General features: G+C 48.8%; 1 protein-coding gene across 1 annotated transcript in view; it reads right to left on the reverse strand.

The window, feature by feature from the left end:
- Positions 1-2,239: 2,239 nt before the first annotated feature.
- EFCAB8 (EF-hand calcium binding domain 8) overlaps positions 2,240-21,860 on the reverse strand; it is a 62,515-nt gene continuing 42,894 nt past the window's right edge. Inside the window, exons 20-32 of the mRNA XM_063298376.1 lie at positions 21,474-21,701; positions 20,684-20,821; positions 18,409-18,570; positions 14,329-14,419; positions 12,756-13,024; positions 9,868-10,089; positions 8,898-9,053; positions 8,179-8,347; positions 7,338-7,470; positions 6,592-6,793; positions 5,946-5,948; positions 5,480-5,578; positions 2,240-2,452 (exon numbers count right to left, since the gene is read on the reverse strand). Coding sequence (XP_063154446.1) covers positions 2,240-2,452; positions 5,480-5,578; positions 5,946-5,948; positions 6,592-6,793; positions 7,338-7,470; positions 8,179-8,347; positions 8,898-9,053; positions 9,868-10,089; positions 12,756-13,024; positions 14,329-14,419; positions 18,409-18,570; positions 20,684-20,821; positions 21,474-21,701 — 2,085 coding nt within the window. The remainder of the gene's footprint in view (positions 2,453-5,479; positions 5,579-5,945; positions 5,949-6,591; positions 6,794-7,337; positions 7,471-8,178; positions 8,348-8,897; positions 9,054-9,867; positions 10,090-12,755; positions 13,025-14,328; positions 14,420-18,408; positions 18,571-20,683; positions 20,822-21,473; positions 21,702-21,860) is intronic.

A 21,860-nucleotide genomic window follows, 5' to 3' on the forward strand; every position in this document is an offset into this window, starting at 1 on the left:
GAGCCTTACTCCAAAGAGGATGGGAGTGGAACAGAGATGCCTGGTAAGACCCCAGAAGATATGTCTGTCAGGCAGGCCACCTGTGGAACAAGATGGGACCCCACCTTTCTTTCCTCCTTTTCATTCTGGGTCTAAGCCAAGATTGAGCAACCTTTGGGGACCAGCAGCACATCTGGATTTGGGAGAGTACATTTGCCTGGGAGATTATCCTCTTCACAATAGGGCTGTCCTAACTTAAAACCCTGACTGAGGTAAACAGCCTTCTCCGGTGTTTTCTGCCCTCCTTGCAGGACCTGGTGGGTGGAGAGGAATTCAGAAGCAGCCATTGCTTCCACTTCAACATGGTGATGGGGTGAGTGACACCTTGCCCCCAAGCCCTTTGCTGGCTAAAGTCCTTTTCCAGTTAAGCATAACTCCTGATGACTTCATGGGCATACTCATGTAGGCTTGCCAGCAACTAAAGAGGGTTAGGATGTGAGACCACCAGAGAAGGACAGGTCCATCAATTCAGGAAGCTGATCCAGAGGACAACAGGAAGCCACTTGCATGCCATTCCCAGGAAAAGTACTGTGAAGTTAGACAAACCCATTTCTGGGCTTTCTCTGGATAGCCCTCCACCTGATGGGCTTCACCATCCAGGATGGAGAAGGCATGGGCCTCCCTTGCCCAGAAGTTGTTGTGAAAACCAGGGGGAAACATCTGGCCTGCAAACATCCACCTCAGTGGCCTCTTTTGCACAGAACAGCAGTTCTGCATGCAGCTACTTCTCTGCCCTTCCTCTTCGCCTCCACCCCAACTTCATCTTCATTTCACTGGCCAGCGCTCCCAAGCAAACTGGACATCCCCCAAGAGGAATGGTTGATTCTAAACCAACTGAGGATCCAGGGAAGCTGTTGGCTGCACAGATATCCATCACTGCCCATTGACAGCCTGTTGCCAGGCATAGAGGATCAAAGGGCCACCACGTGGGGGAGGGACAATGGTGGCTAATGAAAAGCCAGCCTGTGCTGCAAAGAATGGGGATGGACATCAGCTTGACGAGGCAAGAACGAAATTCAGCTCAATGCCATCAGGTCCATCTCAGCGTCGCATGCCAAGCGGATCCTGGAACGTGGAAGCTATCTGTGCCAAATTGGTCCATGCCAAATAGAGGCCAGTTTGCTACACACCCAAGAAACTGTCTGAGCTTTTTAAAATCCACTCAAAGCTTCCCTTGTGTGTCCAGCTGACTCTTTTTTCTCTCAAGGGCCACTGAACCTATTCAGTCCAACCCAGGGTGGGAATCTAGATGAAACATCCCAGAGAGATGGCTGTCCAGACATTACTTGAACACACTCAACGAAGGACAACCCACCTTCATCTGGTCTCACAGTTAGGAATGATTTTTTATTTAGCTCTGATAATCTAAATCAGTGTTCTCAACCTTAGCAACTTTAAGAAGGGTGGACTTCAACTCCCAGAATTCCCCAGCCAGCAAAGCTTTGCTGGCTGGGGAATTCTGGGAGTTGAAGTCCACCCTTCTTAAAGTTGCTAAGGTTGAGAAATACCGTTCTAGTGAATGACTTTCCACAGGATCTGGACAGGGCCCTGCAACCTTTCTAGATCTTTTAGATCTCACAGTGGGGGTTGAAACCATTGACCATACACACACGCACACGCACACACACACACACTCAGAAGAAAGGGAGCAACCCAACAACGGCGTGAGAAATTACCTTCATTCCTTTGTGCAGTGTCTTTAGGAGCACCAGATCAGCCATGAAGCAGAATGCTGGATTCCACGGATCAGGCCTGATCCAGCAAATCATTCTTGTATTTTTAAGTCAGCTTTTACCAACTGGAAGTTGCTGGATCTCCAGCTTCCCAGCCAGCAGGGCCAACCCTAGAAATTACTGTCCCAGTTCAGCCCAGGGCTTGTTCTCAGCTGGACATGGGGGAAATGACCCAGCTGAGTAAGCCGTTCCCTTTGAAACCGATGGGTCTATCTAAAACATGTTCCAGAATCCCTGAATCTGAAAATGTGGCTTATTCATCAGCCCTGAATGGCCTTCTCCACCCGGGAACCTCCTTTGGCCTGGAAGGACCATCCCAAGCCACGGACTTTCACTATTATGTTTATTTTCAAGCTTCATCTGCTTCAACGGTTTGCAAAAGGCCTTCTGCAGGAATCTGGAAACAGGATCAGACATGGAAAGGATGGCAAGTTCCCTGAGGAGAACTGCAAGCTTTGGGTGGTGGATCATTCCTTGGTGAGCAGTGCATTCCTGCGTACCAGCAAGTTCTTCAGGGTGGGCTTTAGGACACCAGACACCGCCATCCATCTTTTGCCCTTTCGGAGGCCCCGTATGTCAGCTAAAGCCTGCATCTGCTGGGCTTCTGCCAGAACCTCAGGGATCTGAGGATTAACTACCGGGTGTAGGTCCGTGTACTGGATACAGTGATAGATTCGAGGCTGAGGAAAGAAAGCATCCAGGTGGATTTCTACCTCTCTCGGTCCCTAGGCCTGATCACAGCCTGTGTGCAATCTAGCCCAGCAAAGGTAGCCAGGCTGCAAACAACTTGCAAACCACAAAAACAGGTGGCCCTGAACACACAAAGACATCCTTCCGCAACCTGGTGGCCTCCATCAGCACTAGACTTCAGGTCCCAGACTTCCCCACTGGCACGGCCAAAGTCCGTGCCAGCTATAAATTTGGGGCGTTGATGTCTGTAACGGATGCCTCTAGCAATGCAAGCTTCTAGAAATCTCTGTTCATCAGCCCTGAATGGTCTTCTCTCCACCCAGGACAGAGGATGAAAATGTAGCCACCCTGTAGACCAAGGTGATCACATCTGGGCTGCAAAAATCCAGATGATGACCCTAGATGGTAGCAAAGTCTGGGTTTCCTGTATCCTTTTCCTGCCATCTAGAGTTTTTCAGCCTATGTATGATACTTGAGGTGAAACTGCAAAGGGGGAGTTTGTTAGAAGCTTCAGTTCTTTGAATCACTCCGGGGGCAGCAGCTCACTGTGGAGAAGGAAAGAAAAGGATCTAAACTATCCCAAGATGTGGGGTGAAACTGTTGGAAGTCCTGGCAAATCCAGCATGCCTCATTAGCATGTGAATTAGCATGTAAATTGAGTTGTCCCACAATGCAACTCTGAGGAAGCTGTCTGTTGCCACTCCCACTTACTCTCTTACCCCTTCTTCCACCCAGGGAGAAGCAAGCATGCTGCTCTGCTCTCCATTCATCAGGGCCATGTGCTCGGGCCTTGATGAAGGATTCTGTCCCTTTCTGCCTCACAGCCCTTGGCAGCAAAATAGGGCTGAGGGTTGAGGGCAAGACTAAGTATTTAGAAAGAAAAGAAGCGAATATTTGTAGCTCAGGGTTGAACTGTGGAGTCCTTGGCACTCTCTGAGCTTGGCTGTTGGCTTACAGATGTTTCATTGCCAGGCCAGGCAGCATCTTCAGCGCAAAGAGGGAGTGGGCCTTGCTCTCAGTAACTATATAAACTGAGAGCACGGCACGGTATATAAACCGAGAGCAAGGCCCACTCCCTCTTTGCACTGAAGATGTTGCCTAGCCTGGCAATGAAATGTCTGCAAGAAAACAACAAGGCTCAGAGAGCACCAAGGACTCCACAGAAAGAAAAGGACAAAGGAACTTCATCTTTTTCACCAAGATGGATGTAACAGAACAACAAAGAATAAAGTCAGTAAGATTCTTTTTGCTTCTTGACCTAATCTGTCTAAGCGTGTGATTCTTTATGCTTGGGAGGGCTGAGTGTGTAAGATCCGTAACCTGTATTTCTCTGGCATGCTCACTGAAGCTTTCTAAGATAATTTTCTGTGCCAGCTTCTCAGCTGTGTTATAAACTCTGCTCCATTTTTGTGGTTCTAGCAGGCCACTAAATTGGCTTCAGAAACCTTCCAAGACGCAGGACGGACCTCAAGCCTTGAGAGTCAGGCCTTGGGACCCTACAGTGAACCTTGGCCACAGCCTTCAAGGTGCCCGTTTTTTTAAATTATTATTATTGTTTTATTGTATGGCATAGCAGTTCGGTGTTCATGCTGCTTTTTTTTTTCCTTGCTGGGAAATCCCTGTGAGGTCCAGCAGCCAGATGTGTGGACTATTTAGCCGTGACAAGTCACATTGCCCGGGGTGCACCACGAGGAGGCTGGTCTGCATTGCACCGGGTTGGGCCGAGAGGGAGGGACTGGCGGTGGTCTAGGAGAGGGTGTCTCAACCTTAGCAACTTTAAGATGCTGGCTAGGGAATTCTGGGAGTTGAAGTTCACGCATCTTGAAGTGGCTAAGGCTGAGAAACATTGATCTAGAATATGGGGAGAAACCCACTGCTCTCATGGTCTTATTCTATCTTCTGCTTGGGGCCAAAAGGGGCAATAGCATCTATTTGCTGCTAGAGATGCTAGACACGGGAGTGGGAGTTGGCCTGCTTCTTCTCCAGGACTGAAGCCAGGACGGAGAATTATTCCAGCTTAAACAAATCCCAACAATCACCCCTTAAATAAGATGGGAGAACCAACTGTAGCAAGGAGGCCTCAATTGGCAACGCTAAGGCTAACATCTTGTCCCATCGGAATTACAGCTACAAGCACGGCAACTTGTGGTGAGATCTAGAAAAGGGACAAGTGGAACCAAGGAAATGCAGTTTGGGGGACATCTTTGGACACCAGTCAAGCAGAAGGATGGGGAGGAACAGACGCTGTCTGCGTCCTTCTCTAGTAAAATCTTGGCAGTCTGACCTCACGCAACAGTCTTTGCAACCCAGGAGTGGATTAAAGTAACTTAGAGATCAACATTTGCACTGCAGACAATAGATATCATTACCGATCTATATAGTACAGATCTAGTAAAACCACTGGTGGAAGTTTGCCAGGAAAGGGCAGGAAAGGAGCAGGAATCCAGCATGGAGGATAACTGGAACAATGCAAAAGGAAACGAGTAAGCATTAACTAACAAGATGAAAGAAAAGGAGCAAGAATTGTTTGTTTGTCGAAGTGGGTTGCGACTACAGCAACAGAGAAGATCTTTTGACAGCACAGCCCCTGTGCTGCTCAACAAGGGCCGCAATGAGCAGGTGGGAGGCAGGAGCCCCTCCCCCAGCAAGCATGCATACAGTGACTGGGGTTGGGAGACCATCCAAAGGCTCAGCTCACGCTAGCAAGTTCTGAATGGAGGCCTCGGCCTACAGTAGAACCCGCCGTGCCCCGTTTCTCAGAAGACAAAGGAAGATCACAGCCCTTAGAGTGATAACGGGCAACGAAACCAAAAACTTTAAACTCGAACCAGGGATGATCTCCTGAATCAGGTATCAGCCTTAGCTGACAGCGGGACCGGGAACACAAGTGCACCCCCGCCCCCCACGGAAGTTGGCCGATGCCAGCCACAGGGCATAAAAGAGAATTCCTGAAGGCCACCTCCACCCAGCCATGCAAGAAACCCGCCTTCATCCAAAGCTCCCTTTTCTGTGCTCACCTGATCCTTGTTGGCCACAGAGGCCTTCACCTCTGGAAGTTGCTTCAGCAAAGGACGTCGCCCTTTCGGCTTGTAGGCATGGCCCAGAATGTCACTTTTCTGCAGGTTGACAGGAACATTACTCAGCAGAGGCCTCTTCCGCAGTTCAGGACCCACCACCAGTTTTCCCCTCACCTTTTCCGTTGCTGCCTTCCAACAGCCTCCTGAAACATCCCACCCTAATGATGTTCCAGAGGACTTGGCTGTTCTCCCCCAGATTGGGGTAAGGTGCGGGTAGAGATTTATGTGGTTATGGCGTGCGGCTTGTCTGGATACATAAAAGCTTTTCCCTTTTTTTCTATTTTTTTAAAGTGTAAGACACCCAGTCATTTTAAAGTTAGGCGGCTTCTAAATCTAAATAACAACAGTTTTTCAGCTTCCTCCAAATCCTTCCTTGAGCCCCCCTTTTCCCTCCACCTAGCAGGACCTTCTGTTTTCCCTGGTTCTTATTCATCCCTCACCCCTATATTTGTCTTCTCTACTGCAGGTGCACTTGAACTCTAAATGCCTTGAAGGTGATGCCTGTGTTTTGCTCCATTAACTGGTATTAAATTCCTAATAATAATAATACCCACCATAACAAGGTATATTGTCCTCTCTCCCTGTGAACCTTACAGCACGCTGTGGGATGGGGGACTGGATATAGGTTTTCTCACGGTGCGGCGCTCCACCAACATTCTTCTTAACCTGGTTCCTCCTTCCTGGCCATTTAGATAGGCAGTGAAGACTGTTGTGTCCCACCTATATTTTGCCTCCTTTAACTCTAAGTTATAGCTTTTTCCTCTAGATTTCTTTCCTGGTTAATGGAGGATACAAGTGCTTGAAATAAGATTACCTTGACTCAGTGTTTCTCAACCTTGGCCATTTTAAGATGGGTGGGCTTCAACTATCAGAATTCCCCAGCCAGCCATGGGAAATTGGAGTCCACCCATCTGGGAATTGAAGCCCACTCATCTTAAAGTGGCCACGGTTGAGGAACACTGCTTTGACTGATATTTTTCTGTTGGGATTATCTTTGAAATGAAAAAGGAAAGTAAAATAACTGTTTCTTCCCACCCAGCCAGGAGACTCACCTTCCCAGATTCCTCCCACTTCTGAAAGGAAGCCTCAATTTGCTCCTCGCTGTACTGGGTCATCCGTGTGTCTTTACTGATCAGGTCCTGCATCCTCCCCACAGCATCAAAGCTGAGGGATGACTTCTCTTTCAGCAATTCCATCATCAAGGAGTGCTCCCTCCTCTGCTGGCTCAGGGTCTGGACAATCTTGCGGGTGCTCCTGGGGCAACCAAGGAAAACGGAGGAATGCGCCAAGTGCATCTCTTCTCCCCAAGAACACCCAAACATTCCAGGACAGGAGCTGTGATCTCTCACTCCCAAAGCACCTTTGGATGCCACAAGGTGAGGATGGTCACTTGGGGCCCTGCTCCACTGGCATTGATAAGCATTAGGTGTCTTCACAAACCATGATCTCCAGCAGCACCATTCTTAAAAGAAGAGGGGACACCCCTTGAGTTGTCTAACTAGATCAGTGTTTCTCAACCTTGGCAACTTTAAGCTATGTGGAATTCAACTCCCAGAATTCCCCAGCCACCAAGCTGGCTGGGGAATTCTGGGAGTTGAAGACCACACAGCTTAAAGTTGCCAAGGTTGAGAAACACTGAACTCTGTCCCTACAGTAATGCAGGACCCAACCCCTAAACTGCATCACTTCCTCCAAGGGCATTGGAATCTCTCCATTAAGAAGACGGATTGATTCGGAAGGGAAAGGTGCCTGTCCTTGCAAAACCCCATTTTATGAACCACGCTGTCCATCTACTCACTCCCAGTGGGGCTGTCGGCCTTCATTGAGGACTTTCAGGGTGTGTAGGGATGCCACGCGACGGATTTCCTCGGGCACTTCTGCCGGCATTAACTGGGCTACCCCCAGCCTCCACAATGACTGCCCAAAGGTCCCTGAGAGTCAAGCCAGAAGCAAACTTAAGTGGGGCTCCAGGACAGAATTCTAGCATCACCACCCCCAAGCAAGCCCAGCCCAGAAGCCTTTCCAAAACTGAAGCCTTTATTTTAGTCCAAACTTCCCCAACACTTGGTAGATGCTTCTGCCATTCCCTAGAAGCATGGGGAAGGCACAGCCTTTGCAAGTAAAGTGAATACATGCAAGTTTTCTTGATTACAGAAGCTGCAGGATTCGTATTTTCTTGGTGCAGATGCTACATTTATCTGCTGCAGAAATAGACAATCTATTTGATTGGTTTGCAGAGCATAGGACCTACTAACACCAACCACAGGGAGGTGCACTAAAGGAAAAATAAATTTAGGCCAGCCCATCTAAAAGGTAGAGCCTGTTTGGTGTAGTAGTTAAGGCACCAGGCTAGAAACTGGGAGGCCCTGAGTTCTAGTCCTGCCTTGGGCACAACGCCAGCTGGGTGACCTGGGGCCAGTCCCTCCCTCTCAGCCCTGGGAAGCAGGCAAGGGCAAACCACTTCTGAAAAACCTGGCTGAGAAAACTGCAGGGACTTGTCCAGGCAGTCTCCAAGAATCAGACACGATGGAACGGATTAAAAAAAAAATCTAAAATTCTCCTCTCTGTTTCCCACTCTCCCGGCCCACTCCAAACCAGCTCCTACATTTCCTGTTGAAGATGCAGCACAGATGCCTTACCAATGTGTCTGCCTGTCAACAGCCAGAGCTTAATGGTGCGGTCGTGGCTGGCTGTGAGAATGGCTTGGAATTTTTCCACATATTTGAGGCTGACCACGTTTTTCAGATGCCCCTTCCAAGAGCTCAGGCAGACGGGGGGAATCAGGGAGGTCACCCAACCATCATGTTCCTGCACAGAAACAGAGGTGCTGGGATGCATGGTGGGAAACTAGGCCAGCCCAGAAAACCTTGGACAACTTGAGGGAGAAAGAAGAAAAATCCTGTGCCAGGTGGTGGTGGTGATGGTGGAATAACACAGAACCGTCCTTTCAGCAGGCTCTCCGTTATGACATAGATATTATTCAAAATTTCAGAAATACACAACTCTCCTTATGAAGATTTCTCATCAGCATGGCCCCAGTGTTTTAACATGACCCCATTTCACCAGGATGAGCATTTCCGGTGAACCCTGCTGTCACTTGGCCTTTTCAAAAACATGCCACATTTATGTAAAGAGAAAGAAACTGGTGGCAACATTAAGAGGTCAAAATAATGTGAGACTTGAACAGTAGGTGACATCTGACCCAGCATGCATAATATGTAAGCCTCGGGGGCACACTGACTCATGATTGTGCAAACTATACTTGTGAGTGAGCCTTTAGTGTTACATTTACCACCCCAGCTCAATTTCTCAACAGGGCACTGAAAACTGGGGTTGGGGCCTCTGTCATACTACTGACCTGCTGGATTTTTCTATTCTCTGAGAAAGTTGAAGCAATTCTGCAGTAATCAGGGATTAGGTCATGAAAGGCGTTCTTCTCAGGAGATTCCTCAGTCAGATCTAATTTGGAGCCTTGTTCATCTGATCCTGTGCAGTAATTCATGATGTCCCAGATCTAGAGAAAGAGGACAGGATGGTACCCAAAGGAACCTACCTTCACTTCTGGTCAATCTTTCACCTCTTTACATCTTCCCAGCCATTGGATCAGCCAATTGCAGCTATGAATTTAAGTCCTCCCGTAGCTTTGCCTTTTAAAATTCAGTACTTGCTCCTGTAAGACAGATACTTGGCGCCGATCTTCGGTCTTTGCTCAGCCATATGCACACTCTCGCTTCCGTGTGTCAAAACCAACTCATCTCCAGGTCCAACATGAGAAGGTCAAGATTCAAGGGACAGTTTTATGAGTCTAACTGCTTGTTCAGTTATACCCTGTCTTTTGGTTCTCATTCTGAAAAATTATGAGTTTGGGAGAATTGAAATTGAGGAGTTAGTTGGCAGTTTTCCTGGCAGAACATGTCTTTTAAATCTACTTTGGCAATTCGTCAACACTTGCCTGTAAAAATAATCCAGAGATGATCCTACGTTGTCTTAAAAATACATTATAATAATCCATTTCTAGATTGTGTTGGGAGAGTTGTAAGCAAATTGAGACAGATTACCTTTTCTAGTAATAGTGTCCATTATTAAGGGTTGGCAGGTGTTGAGAAAATTGAAAACATTACATAACCCCCTTTCATTATTAATGCTAGTCCAGCTTTATTGTCCACTTTTCCAAGGACATAAAATGAGGGAAAACACGAGGTATAACTCCCAAGTGTGTCACATGGACAGTTTTCTTAATTTGATTAACCTTTTACATGAGTCACTCTTTCACTTTCTTCAAACACAATGTCAACATCCCTCTTGAAAAAAAAGAAAGAACTACTGACCTTGATGTAACCCAAGGAATCTCCAGTTAAGAGGATCAAGTCCTTGTCATCTGTGGACATGGTGCTGACAACTGTGTCCTGGGCAGTGTCGTGGGTGGCTCGGAATTTGCCCATCATACCTCCTTTGTTTCCCACTGACCAGGCATAGAGGAACCCATCCATGCAGCTGGTGAGCAAAATGGCTACATTGGGCTTTCGTTCACGAGTCTTCAGAAAGAGGATCTGGGAAGGTCAAAAAGTTGCAATACTGTGGCTATAAATCAGGGAGACCTCTTCATACCCCCAGGGTGGGAGCCATAACCCCGTGGTTGCAACTCATCCACTCATCCACTCAGATAAGGAACCGAAGGCTCTCCCCAGGTTCATTCCAACAGGGAAAATCATCTATGGGGATCAGAGAACAGGATCTTCTCAGTTGCTGCCCTCCCTCTCATTTCTGGAAAGACATTCCCCCAGAGATTAGATTAGCTCCTGGATTTGCAAAAAGCCATAAACAATTGGTTTTTTTCAGTGTTCCTCTGAGATCTGATATATTATCTGTTCCTCCTTGCTAGGGAAGGCTTAGTTGTGAGTTGTGCTATCAATGTGTGGGTTATTCAGGATTGTATATTTTTATGGATTTGTTTTTATCCAGTTGTGTACTGGGTACATACACTGCTCAGGAACTATTTTGATTGGAGCAGCCTGTAGAAGGAAGGAAGGAAGGAAGGAAGGAAGGAAGGAAGGAAGGAAGGAAGGAAGGAAGGAAGGAAGGAAGGAAGGAAGGAAGGAAGGAAGGAAGGAAGGAAGGACATCTTAAATGGCTGAGTAACTAGTCCTAGGAACAGGGAGGGAGGACCAATTCAAGTGGTCTACCCCAGGCACCTGATGGACCAAATGGGTTTCCAGAATAAACTTGGGGTAGTCACTGAAGCTCTGGTACCCAGATTGACCATGGCCTTAGTCACCACATGGTGGCCTTGGATTGGATTGCACCTGTACAGACTCCCTGAGGGGATGGATCCCCTTGTTCTGAGAGGGACTCCAGGGGACTTAATGGCACAAGAGACAACTGGAGCACCACTGGAGGAAGACACAGAGCAAGTCCAACAAAAACCAGGTAAGAGCTTTTATTAAGGGTTATCTTGTGGCAATAAGAGTGGTGAAATGTAATTATTTCCCAGCTTTATTGCATCTGTGGATAGGCAGATGGTGACCCTTTTTTGGGTGATTCAGTTCCTCCTGGGTAAGGAGAGTCTGGGGAAATGTTTGCAGGATCATTGTAAGTGTGATGGACTACAGTAATGCAGCTGGTTCTCAGAAAGGAAGTGTCATGTTCGTCGTTGCAATGTTCAATGTACATCATAACGTTTCGCATGCCATGGTGCTGACGTGCATTCCGGTTGGGAGGGAGCTGCTGGGAGACCTTGTACCAGGCTTTCTATCTCTTCATTGGGATGGAATGTGTTTGGGTTATCGTTTGTGTTCAAGGTCCTTTTTACCCGTTGATTAACAGAACTCGTTAGGAGCACCTGGGATGGGGAATTTGAAACAGTTGTATGAGGGGGGAGGGATTACATTCGCACCGAGGGTTTTTAGTTTGTATTTGGCGCGCTTTTGCTCATTCTCAGCTTTCTTTGTACTTGCATACTATTCTTAAATAAACCAGATTTTATTCAAGCTCTGGCTTGTGAGTCTGAGAATACTTTAAAATAGGCAACCATTACATAAAGCTGGGAATCTTTTTTGTGATACCCGTTAACTCCTACCAAGTGCAATTCTTGTGAGGAAAATAGTTAACGATGGCAGAGCTGAAACCAACGTCCGGGGTGCTGAAACCACAAGCTGATCCAGTACTGCAGAGCCCCCTTCCCCCCGACATTTCATTCTACCTGAGGGGCTCCAGCTCAAGCCCTGAGCTGGGGGGATCTAGCGATGAACCCAAGGCAGAGACGGCTGGTGCTTCCTGGAAGTACCGGTTCCCACTGACCCCAGAGGGAGAATCGACCAAAGTGGCACCAGAGAGACAGCCTGATGTCCGACGGAGGGAGGAATCGGTGACCCCTGAAAGGTTGAGAAGGTTGGAGGCAAGGATGGATTCGATGGAGGACCTGTGGAAAACCCTGTCTATCGCGATGGGTGATCAGGGAAGCCGAGACGAGAGTCCTCGCTCCACGCAACCCTCTCCCCTTCCTCCCAACGGACCGCCGATGATCCGGGGCAGGAGGCAACACCGAGACGGAGCTTTGCCCTGAAGAGGGTCCTCTGGGGTGACCTGGGGCCCTGCCGCTCAGCCCACAGTTGATTCCCTTCCAACAGGGAAGGTGGTGAAAGACTTTGCTGTCAAATTCAATGGGGACCCCACCAAACTATCCTTTTTCCTAACCAATGCGAAGACCTACATGAAACAATTTGGGTTGTATTTCACATCAGAGGAGGCTAAGATATTGGCCATTACCCCTAAGCTGAAAAGCAGAGCAGCGGACTGGTATGTCCAACTGATGGAGGCTGATGCTCCTGAACTCGGGTCATTTGAAGACTTCATGTTCACCTTGAAGCTGGTTTTTGAGGACCCCCTGGCCAAGGCCAGGGCTAAGGAAGCACTCAAGGAGCTTACCCAGGGACACAGGTCGGTGGCCGACTATGCCCTAGAATTCAAAGCTTTGGCGGGCAAGGTTCCCGACTGGTCTCAGTCAACACTCATCGAGCGATTTAAGGAAGGACTTAACCGAGATGTCCTCAGATGGGCGCTAGGCAGAGACGACCCGGAGTCGCTGTACAAATGGATCTGATTGGCCGGTAAGGCTGAGCATGCCCAGCGCACCTACATGCAGACCCGGCGAACCGAGAAACCAACAACCCTGTTGCGGGGACCCCGGAGCGGAGCGACGGCTGCCTCACTGGGCTACCGAGCAGGAGACAAGGAGAAGGATCGCCGCTATGTGCGAGGACAGTGTCTCCGATGTGGAAAAGGAGGCCATCGAGCCACAGATTGCCCGAAACTCAAGACCAGAGATCGAGCAATGAAAGTCCCGGCCAAGTCGCCCCCGGCATTGCACCGAATGACTGCGGCCAAGGGGGCTGCCGACGTTGAAGAAGACATATATCTCTTCGCAGAGGTCGAGGATGCTGCAAAAGAACCAGCGGGAAACACCAACCACCTGCCCTGAACTGCGCCCTGGGGCAGGTGGAGGAGGATGGGCATGAGGACACTATGGTGAGTGCTGATTGCCCCACTCTAGCAGTGAAAATGAAGCTGGGCTCCCGCACTAGAACCACGGAAGTTTGGGCTCTGGTTGACTCTGGGTGTTCGAGGTGCCTCATCCACCCCGATCTAGTCGCTGCATTAGACCTGCCTAGTTTTCCTTCCAGCAGCCCTTGATCTTCACCCAGCTAGACGGGTCAACGGCAAGGGGGTGTCCAGCAACTCATTTCACTGGAAATGTAGCCATGCAAATGGGCAGCCACAAAGAGGCTTTAAAATTTATCATTGCACCTTTGGGTGATCCCATGGTAGTTTTGGGAATTCCCTGGTTAACTTGGCGAAGCCCATATATAAATTGGGAGCACCGGACCGTTACATTTAGGGATGGGTTTTACCAAGCTCCTACAGTGGGGCAACCCTTAACTGGGGGGGGGGGCAAGGGCTGCGATCGCCGCGCCGTGCCCCAGCTTGCCGCAGTTGGAAGGGCTGCTGGACCGTTATCAAGACTTTGCAGACATCTTTGGGGAAATGGAGGCGGACCAACTGCCACCCCATCGCAAAACTGACTGTGCAATTGAGTTGCTTCCCAACGCGCAACTGCCCAAACCAAAAATTTACCCAATGACTAAGAAAGAGCTAGAGGCATTGTGCGATTTCATTGACAAAAACCTGTCACGGGGGTTCATTAAGACTGCCAATTCCCCAGTTGGAGCTCCTGTGCTCTTCCGGGAAAAGAAAGATGGTACGCTCAGACTTTGTACGGACTATCAGGGGTTAAATTCAGTCTCCCTATGTAACAAATATCCTCTGCCTCTAATGAAAGACATGTTAGCCCACCTATCAAAAGGGAAAATCTTCTCCAAGCTCGACCTTCGCGAAGCCTCCTTTCGCATCCGCATACGAGCTGGAGACAAGTGGAAAACTGCTTTTAATTGCCCGTTAGGATCCTTCCAATACAAAGCCCTCCCGTTCAGCTTAGCCAGTGCGCCTGGAGTGTTCATGCAATTGATTAATGAAGTGTTGCATGATCACTTATTTAAAGGGGTCTTGGTCTACTTGGACGATGTTCTTATTTACTCTGAAAACGAGAAGGAGCATGAACACCTTCTTAAGCAGGTGTTGGAAAAATTTAGGGAGGCCAAGCTGTATGCCAAGCTGTCCAAATGTGAATTCCACAAAACCCAACTGGACTACTTGGGCTATCGGGTCTCTTACAAGGGAATTGAAATGGACCCTGAAAAGATTAGAGCCGTCTTAAATTGGGAATGCCCCCGTACCCGACAGCAACTGCAGAGTTTTCTGGGGTTCAGCAACTATTGCTGCCAGTTCATCCAAGGGTTCGCTGAAATTGCCTTGCCCCTCACCGACCTGCTGCACACAAAGGGGTTGGGGGAAACACGCAAGGTGAAAAATCCTGGGGCAGTGTTAAATTGGACGCCAGAATGCCAGACTGCATTCGAGAAATTAAAGACTTTCTTTACTGCAGAGCCTATTTTGAGGCACCCAGATCCTGAATGCCCCTTTGTAGTCCAAGTAGATGCTTCTGACTTTTCTATTGGGGCTATATTGTTGCAAAAAGACTCTGACAACCTCCTGAAACCCTGCGCTTATCTATTCAGAAAATTTTCTGAAACTGAGCGCCGGTGGCATGTTTGGGAAAAAGAGGCTTTTGCTGTAAAAGCAGCTTTAGAAACTTGGCGCCTTAGCCCAAAACAAATTTGATGGGCTCAATTTTTCAGTTGTTTTAACTTCCAATTGAAGTTCATACCCAGCAAGAAAAACTTTCTTGCAGACACTTTGTCCCGCTTGCCTCAGGACTTTGACCAAAGCCCTCAAGTGGTTGGGACTGTTCTCACTGTGCCACAATTGGGCCTGGCTGCTGTCACCCAAAGCCAGACTCACGCTCCGCCAGCTCAGGGCTCCGCCCCTTCCCAGAAGCAAAGGGCTCCAGTGCCTTGTCAGTTACAAACGGACTTTCTCCAGGCAGTGAAATCTGACACTTGGTTGCTGGCTAATAGAGACAAAGTTTCCTTCAGAGATGATCTCGCATGGGTGGGCCACTGCCTTTATGTGCCTGAAACCTTGCGAGCTTCGGTGTTACAATGCTCCCATGATGATAAATTGGCGGGCCATTTCGGTTTCGTGAAAACCCTGCATTTAGTCCGCCGCCAATTTTGGTGGCCCTCGCTGCGGCGGGATGTTAAAGCCTATGTTGCCTCTTGTCCTGTCTGTGCCATGTCAAAGTGAAAAATGGGTAAACCGCAAGGGCTTCTCCAGCCTGTGGCCAGCCCATCTCATCCTTGGGCCGAGATTTCTATGGACTTTATCGTTGACCTCCCACCCAGTCAAAAGAAAACTGTCATTTGGGTTGTAAAAGATTTTTTCTCAAAACAAGCCCATTTTATTCCATGCACTTCTGTGCCTTCTGCCCAGCAGCTGGCTCGTCTATTTCTATTCCACATTTACCACTTACACGGCTGCCCCTCCCGTTTGGTGACCGACTGCGGCACACAATTTACCTCCCAATTTTGGCGGTCCTTTTTGAAATTAATTGGCACCGAACAGGTGTTGTCCACGGTGTCGCATCCGGAGACAGACGGATCTACTGAGATTCTTAACTCAACCCTGGAGCAATTTCTTCGTGCCTACACTAACTACCATCAGGACAATTGGGTCGATTTGCTGCCCTTTGCTGAGGTTGCTTATAACAACGCTGTCCACCAGAGTACTGGACAGTCCTCTTTCCGGGTTGTTTTCGGCCAGGACTTTGTTCCCATCCCTGAATTGCCGCAGCCCCCACTCTGCATCCTGCTCAGCTCACGATTGGGCTACTCAGCTTGCTGATTCTTGGCCAGTGATTAAGCAGGCTCTGGGTGATGCTCAAGCTGCCTACAAACTCCACGCCGACAAACACCGTTCTCTGCAGCACACCTTCAAAATAGGGGACCAGGTTTATCTTTCTACTAAGTTCATAAAATCCCCTCAACCTTCAAAGAAGCTTGCCCCTAAATTCATCGGCCCATTCCCCATTGTTGCTCTTATCAATCCTGTTACTGTTGAGCTAGACTTGCCCCACAATTTGAAATGCTTACACCCTGTTTTCCATTGCAGCTTACTCAAGCCGGTCCACCACTCCGCCCACTGGCACCCACAACCTCCTCCACCTGCTCCGATCATGATTGATGGCCAGCAACACTTTGAAGTCAAAAAAGTTGTCGACTCCCGCAAACTTCACAACTCCCTCCAATACCTAATTTGTTGGAAGCACTTCCCCCACCCTGAGTGGGTACCTGCTCGCCACATCAATGCTCCTGATTTAGTCCGGCGCATCCACTTAGCATACCCTTTGAAGCCTGCTGCTTAACTGTTCCTTTTTCTGTAAAGGTTTACTGGATTTTGCTGTGTAATTTTTTCGGGGGGGGCGGTATGTCATGTTCGTCGTTGCAATGTTCAATGTACATCATAACATTTTGCATGCCATGGTGCTGACGCACATTCCGGTTGGGAAGGAGCTACTGGGAGACCTTGTACCAGGCTTTCTATCTCTCTTCATTGGGATGGAATGTGTTTGGGTTATCATTTGTGTTCAAGGTCCTTTTTACCCATTGATTAGCAGAACTCATTAGGAGCACCTGGGATGGGGAATTTGAAACAGTTGTATGAGGAGGGAGGGATTACATTCGCACCGAGGGTTTTTAGTTTGTATTTGGCGCGCTTTTGCTCATTCTCAGCTTTCTTTGTACTTGCATACTATTCTTAAATAAACCAGATTTTATTCAAGCTCTGGCTTGTGAGTCTGAGAATACTTTAGAATAGGCAACCATTACAGGAAGGAGCACATTCCAAGGAGGGGGGCAAGACAAGAGACAGCATAGCCCAGAGTTGGACCATGGGAAGAGGAAGAGATTCAGATTAACCACACCCTAGAGCCTCCCAGGGTATATCCTCTAGGTTAAAGTAGTACAGGTTTAGTCTGGCAAGATTCTGTCTCTACGATGTTAGCAAATAAAGAGCTGAAAGTTAGCTGACTTGCTTCCACGTCATTCTTGGGCTAGACCTGACAGTCAGGATTGTTCTGGGCATCTGTCAGATAAGTACTAAGATTTGTTTGGAGGTGGATTCTGGCTATGCAAGTCCTAAGGAATTGACTGAGGCTCAGTCTTGCTTGGTTTCCAGAGAAGAGTTTGAACTTGTTGGTTCTGAGGAGGTGGACAGGGTTGTTGGGACGTTGTGTCCTGCCACCTGTGTTTTCGATCCATGTCCCCCCTGGTTGGTGAAGGCCTCCTGCAAGTCACTTGGATCCAAGTGGTGATGAATGCTTCTTTGAGGTAGTGGATGGTCCTGCCTGCCTCAAAAGAGGCTGTAGTCCATCCCTTCCTCAAGAAGCCAACCCTGGATCCAATATGGACGTCTGGTCTCCAATCTTTCCTTTCTGGTAGGCTTTCAGCTCCAAAAGACTCTGGAGGAAATGGATTATCCAGGCCTGTTTCAGTCAGGCTTCAGGCCAAGTTAGAGCAGTGAGGCAACACTGATCCCATATGTAGATGGCTTTTGGCAGGCTTGGGACAGTGGTGCTAGATTCATCCTAGCTCTCTTTGATATTTTGGCAGCCTTCAATGCCATCAGTCATCATATCCTTCTGGACTGGTTGGGACTGGGAGGCAATCCTAGTCTTCAGTAGTTCTCCTAGTTCGTGGTGGCAGAGGGGAAGAGATCTACCCCATGGCCTCTGCAGGGCTCAACTCTCTCCTCACTCCTATTTAACCTTTACAAAAAGTGGCTGGGAGAGGTCGTCCTTCAGCACAGGGTGAAGTATTATCAAATGATACTCAGTTCTACCTCTCAGTCCCAGGTTGTCCAAGTCGTGCCATTGAGATTCTGGAGGCTGTACATGTCTGGTTGAAGAAGAACAGGCTTCAGCTCAACTCGAGCAAGACTGAGTGGCTACGGGTTTTAGCACCCTCCCCTCAATCTGGAGATCTTCCATGTTCCCTGGCTGGGGTAACTCTCCCCCAGACAGAGTTGGTACACACTCTGGGAGTCAGGCCCACAACTAGGGTCTGTGTCACCCGAGGCAAACATGGCTTCCACACTCATTTTGTCACCCCCCAGCGCTCATTTTGGTGCCACCCCAGCGCGGTGCCCAGAGCACATGCCCCCATTGCCCCTCCTAGTTGTGGCCCTGCTGGGAGTCCTCCTGGACTCACAATTCCTATTTAAGGAGCAGGTGGCGCAGTCATGGCCAGAAAGGTCTTTGCACAAATCCATCTTGTGCACCATTCTTTGCTTGGGAGACATTGCTCAAGGTCACTCATGACTTGGTCATTTCCCAGTTGGACGGTCGCAACACCCCCCACATGGGGCTTCCCTTGAAAAGCATACAGAAGCTTCAGCTGTCCCAAATGTGGTGGCATGTGCAGTTCTGGGCGCACCACAGAATACCCGTGCAACACTACAGCTCTGAGAGCTGCACCGGCTTCCAGGTACAGTTCAAGATGATGGTTGTCACCCTCAAAGCCCTGCAAGGCATGAGGCCAGGTTAATTGTGGGACTGCCTGTCCCCAGGGGTTTTGTTCCGACCTACCAGATTCAGGAAGGGGGCATGCTCTGGGTCCCCTTGGTAAAGCAGTGTCACCCAGTTGGTTCTAGGAAGCATGCCTTCCTTGTCATGGCATTTGCTCTACAGAACAGCCACCCCCTGAGATTTGGATGGCCCCGGTCCTACTGACCTTTCAAAAGGCCCGGAAGACTTGGCTCTTCTCCAAGACGGGGCCAGGATGTTAGCAGAGTGGTTATATGTGTTGGAGTTTGTGCAGAGTGCTGAAAAGCATTTGGCCCGAGAGATCAGAAAGAAGACACCCAACGTTTCAACAAAAATAACTGTATTCAAACAAAGCATAGAACATAAACAGTTTCCTCGTCCAGAGCCCTGGATGGGCAAAAGTCCTTAAATACAAAGGAGCATATTTACAAATGCACGCACACACCCAAGGGTGCTGAGCAGACGGAGAGGCTGCAAACACAGGAGAAGCAAGCAAAGGCAAGGGAGCAGGCTCCGGCAGAGCTGGCTTGTTTAAATGCAAATCAAGCAAGGAAGCAGAGGATAGTTTCAGTTTCCCATATAAGGTCATTGGACACTTAAACCGTGCTAACCAAATAAGGACTGACCTTTTGACTCTGCCAAAGACTTAAGAAAATGATTTGTTACCACGGACACCTTCTCGGCAGCTTAGTCCAAGCAGAAACAAATAATACCAACAATATGTGTTTCATATTTATTTTAGTAAAATTGTTAAGGGTGTCTTGAATATACTCAACTGTTTTTACAATGGTCTTGTTTGTTCGTTCGTTTGTGGCCCAGAGTTAGTTGCTTAAGCTGGGAAGCCATATACATTTGCTAAACGAACCAATCAAAATGAACGGCTTTAAGCAATTAACATGGGATTTTCTGATCACGTAAGGAGCCTACATCAGGAATCACCAATCAAACCGTCCTGCAGTTCCATTTATCTCACCTCATTTTTCCATCTGCTTTTTTCCTTCTTTTACCTGTGCTTCCCAGGTTTGCAGTGAAGTCAGCTTCTAGCAAAACCTTCAGTTACAGATTCTTCATTGGGGCTTAAATGAACCGTTTGATGGATAAATGGGCACGATGAAATTCTAGGAGACAAGTCAGTCTTCTGTAAAAGCAACGCTAGGTGGCATTTGCCATACAGATAGGAGCAGAGATTTCTTTGACAAAATGTTTCCGCAGAAATGGATGCTAGCCCAGGAGCAGTACCATTAGAGGACCATTCGGGGATCAGGCCAGCTGCATGAGGAATGTGCAGAAGGACTCAGGGTGTTGGCAACGTCGCAGTTGAGAATGATGGATCATCACTGGCGTTTCGGCAGCGAAGTGGAAGGGGTTACTCTACTAATCTCCTTGTCAGGAGAGCGTGCAAGAGAATGAAAGGAAAGTTGTGTCGTGCTGCAGGGGAAACCTGCTGTGGTAGCTGTTCCTCAGCACATACAGCCGCCTTGGTAGGCTGCTATGTTCCCTGAGAAACGCAGACAGGGGATCAACTTTCAGTTTTGTTGCTGTTTATTCCTTCAGTCGCTTCCGACTCTTCGTGACTTCACGGACCAGCCCACGCCTGCCAAAAGCCGATAAGGACTGTCTGTTTCCGTTGAAGATTCCAGATTAGAACAATTTTGCTTCTCTTGGATGTTCAGCCACAAAACCAGAGACTTCTCTGGGAAACCTGGGAGATGCTGGTTTCTTCCTGCTTGCCAGTGAAGGATGTCTGGGGACTCTGATCATTTTTAGCTCTAGCGCTGAGTCAAGACACCCCTCTGAGGCTGAAACATCAGCCAGTACTTAGTGTAAACCAGTGCTGGCTGGGGAATTCTGGGAGTTGAGGTCCACACCTCTTAAAGTGGCCAAGTTTGAAAAACACTGGTCTAGACACTCACACAAACTTCACAACAGGTGACATACTTCTATCCCACAGCAAGCATTCTGTGTGCGACTGACGCTGCCGTCACCACCACAGACATACACAACGGGCCACCTGCTCTCCAAGGAGCAGGGGACTGAGCTGCGAAAGTCCATCCGTACGCTCCCAAACGCTTGGCTGAAACCAGACTGACCTTCTGCACAGCTCGCTGGGAAGCTTTGACCTCTTCTTGCCAGGACAGGTTCTGCTTTCTCAGCATGACGCTCTCCTTAGTGACGGAAGGGCCGAGTAGGTTGCTACTCCCCTTGCTTGCTGTGGAGCTCCAAGCCGCCTGCCAAGGCACAGGACACAGGGTCATGCCAGCATCAGACCACCTGCCTCCCCTTCCCCAAAGACCCTCCACTGGCTTTCTCTGCCTCCCAATCTCGGCTGTGGGTCCAGTTCTATGCAAGCTCCTTGGTAAGCAATAAGGAGACCCTCCAGTTCATGGATGCAGAAAAAAGCAATAAAAAAGAAAACAAGGGCCCTGATGGGCTTCGGGATTCATGGGTTGTAGAGGGGAAGGAATTCAGGGGCTGGGAATCCACCCCTTTCTCCTGAATCAATCTTGCTAAGGAGGCTCTGTAAGAATGGCATTTGGAAAAAGAATCCCTGCCTGTTCTGGGCAGGGGCCAGGAGTATGTGACCCTTTCTCTGTGTGTGCTGTGCTGTGCAGACTCGGTCTGTTTGGTTAATTCATCATTCGATATATTACACAAACCCAGAATGTGGGAGAAAATCCAGTCCCCAGGTTCCAGGCAGGACAGACCATAGTCCCACCCACAGTGGGCCAATGTGAAAGGCGAAGCTGATCGCAATCTCAGCAGACCCTGCCGGAGGTCTCAATGGACCGCCTGGTTTCAGCGTCAGCCAGCAGCACAGGAAGGGCAAAGGCCAGCGCCCTTCTGTCTCTGGTACCACAGGTCTTCCAGGAGGACCAGTACCTGGGGCTTTGTGTTCAGGCTTCCGGATACAGCTGAAGATGGACGCTTGCTGGGACTTGGAGATACGAGAATATGCTTTGCGCTGCTGGGCCGCAAAGGGATGGTGGATTTTGAGAGAAGTTCTGTCCTTGGGTAGGCCCAGTACTTCTTCTCACTCTCACCCTGGGCGCCCCCCGCCTGGCTGGCATCACCGCTCTGGATAGGAGACTCTGCCTTCACGAAGAACTCCTGGTTGAGAAATTGTATCATTCAGTTTTCAAGCCAGGGCAGGGCCCGTTCCACAGAATCAGTTTGTTAGAGTCCCCCTTACATGGGAGGACTGCAAACAAGTTGGTCTGCAAGCCCCTTTATCTTCATCCAGTTGGGCTGAGGACTGTCCACACAAGT

Source organism: Candoia aspera, chromosome 3 (assembly GCF_035149785.1).
Source record: "Candoia aspera isolate rCanAsp1 chromosome 3, rCanAsp1.hap2, whole genome shotgun sequence".
Lineage (NCBI taxonomy): Eukaryota > Metazoa > Chordata > Lepidosauria > Squamata > Boidae > Candoia > Candoia aspera.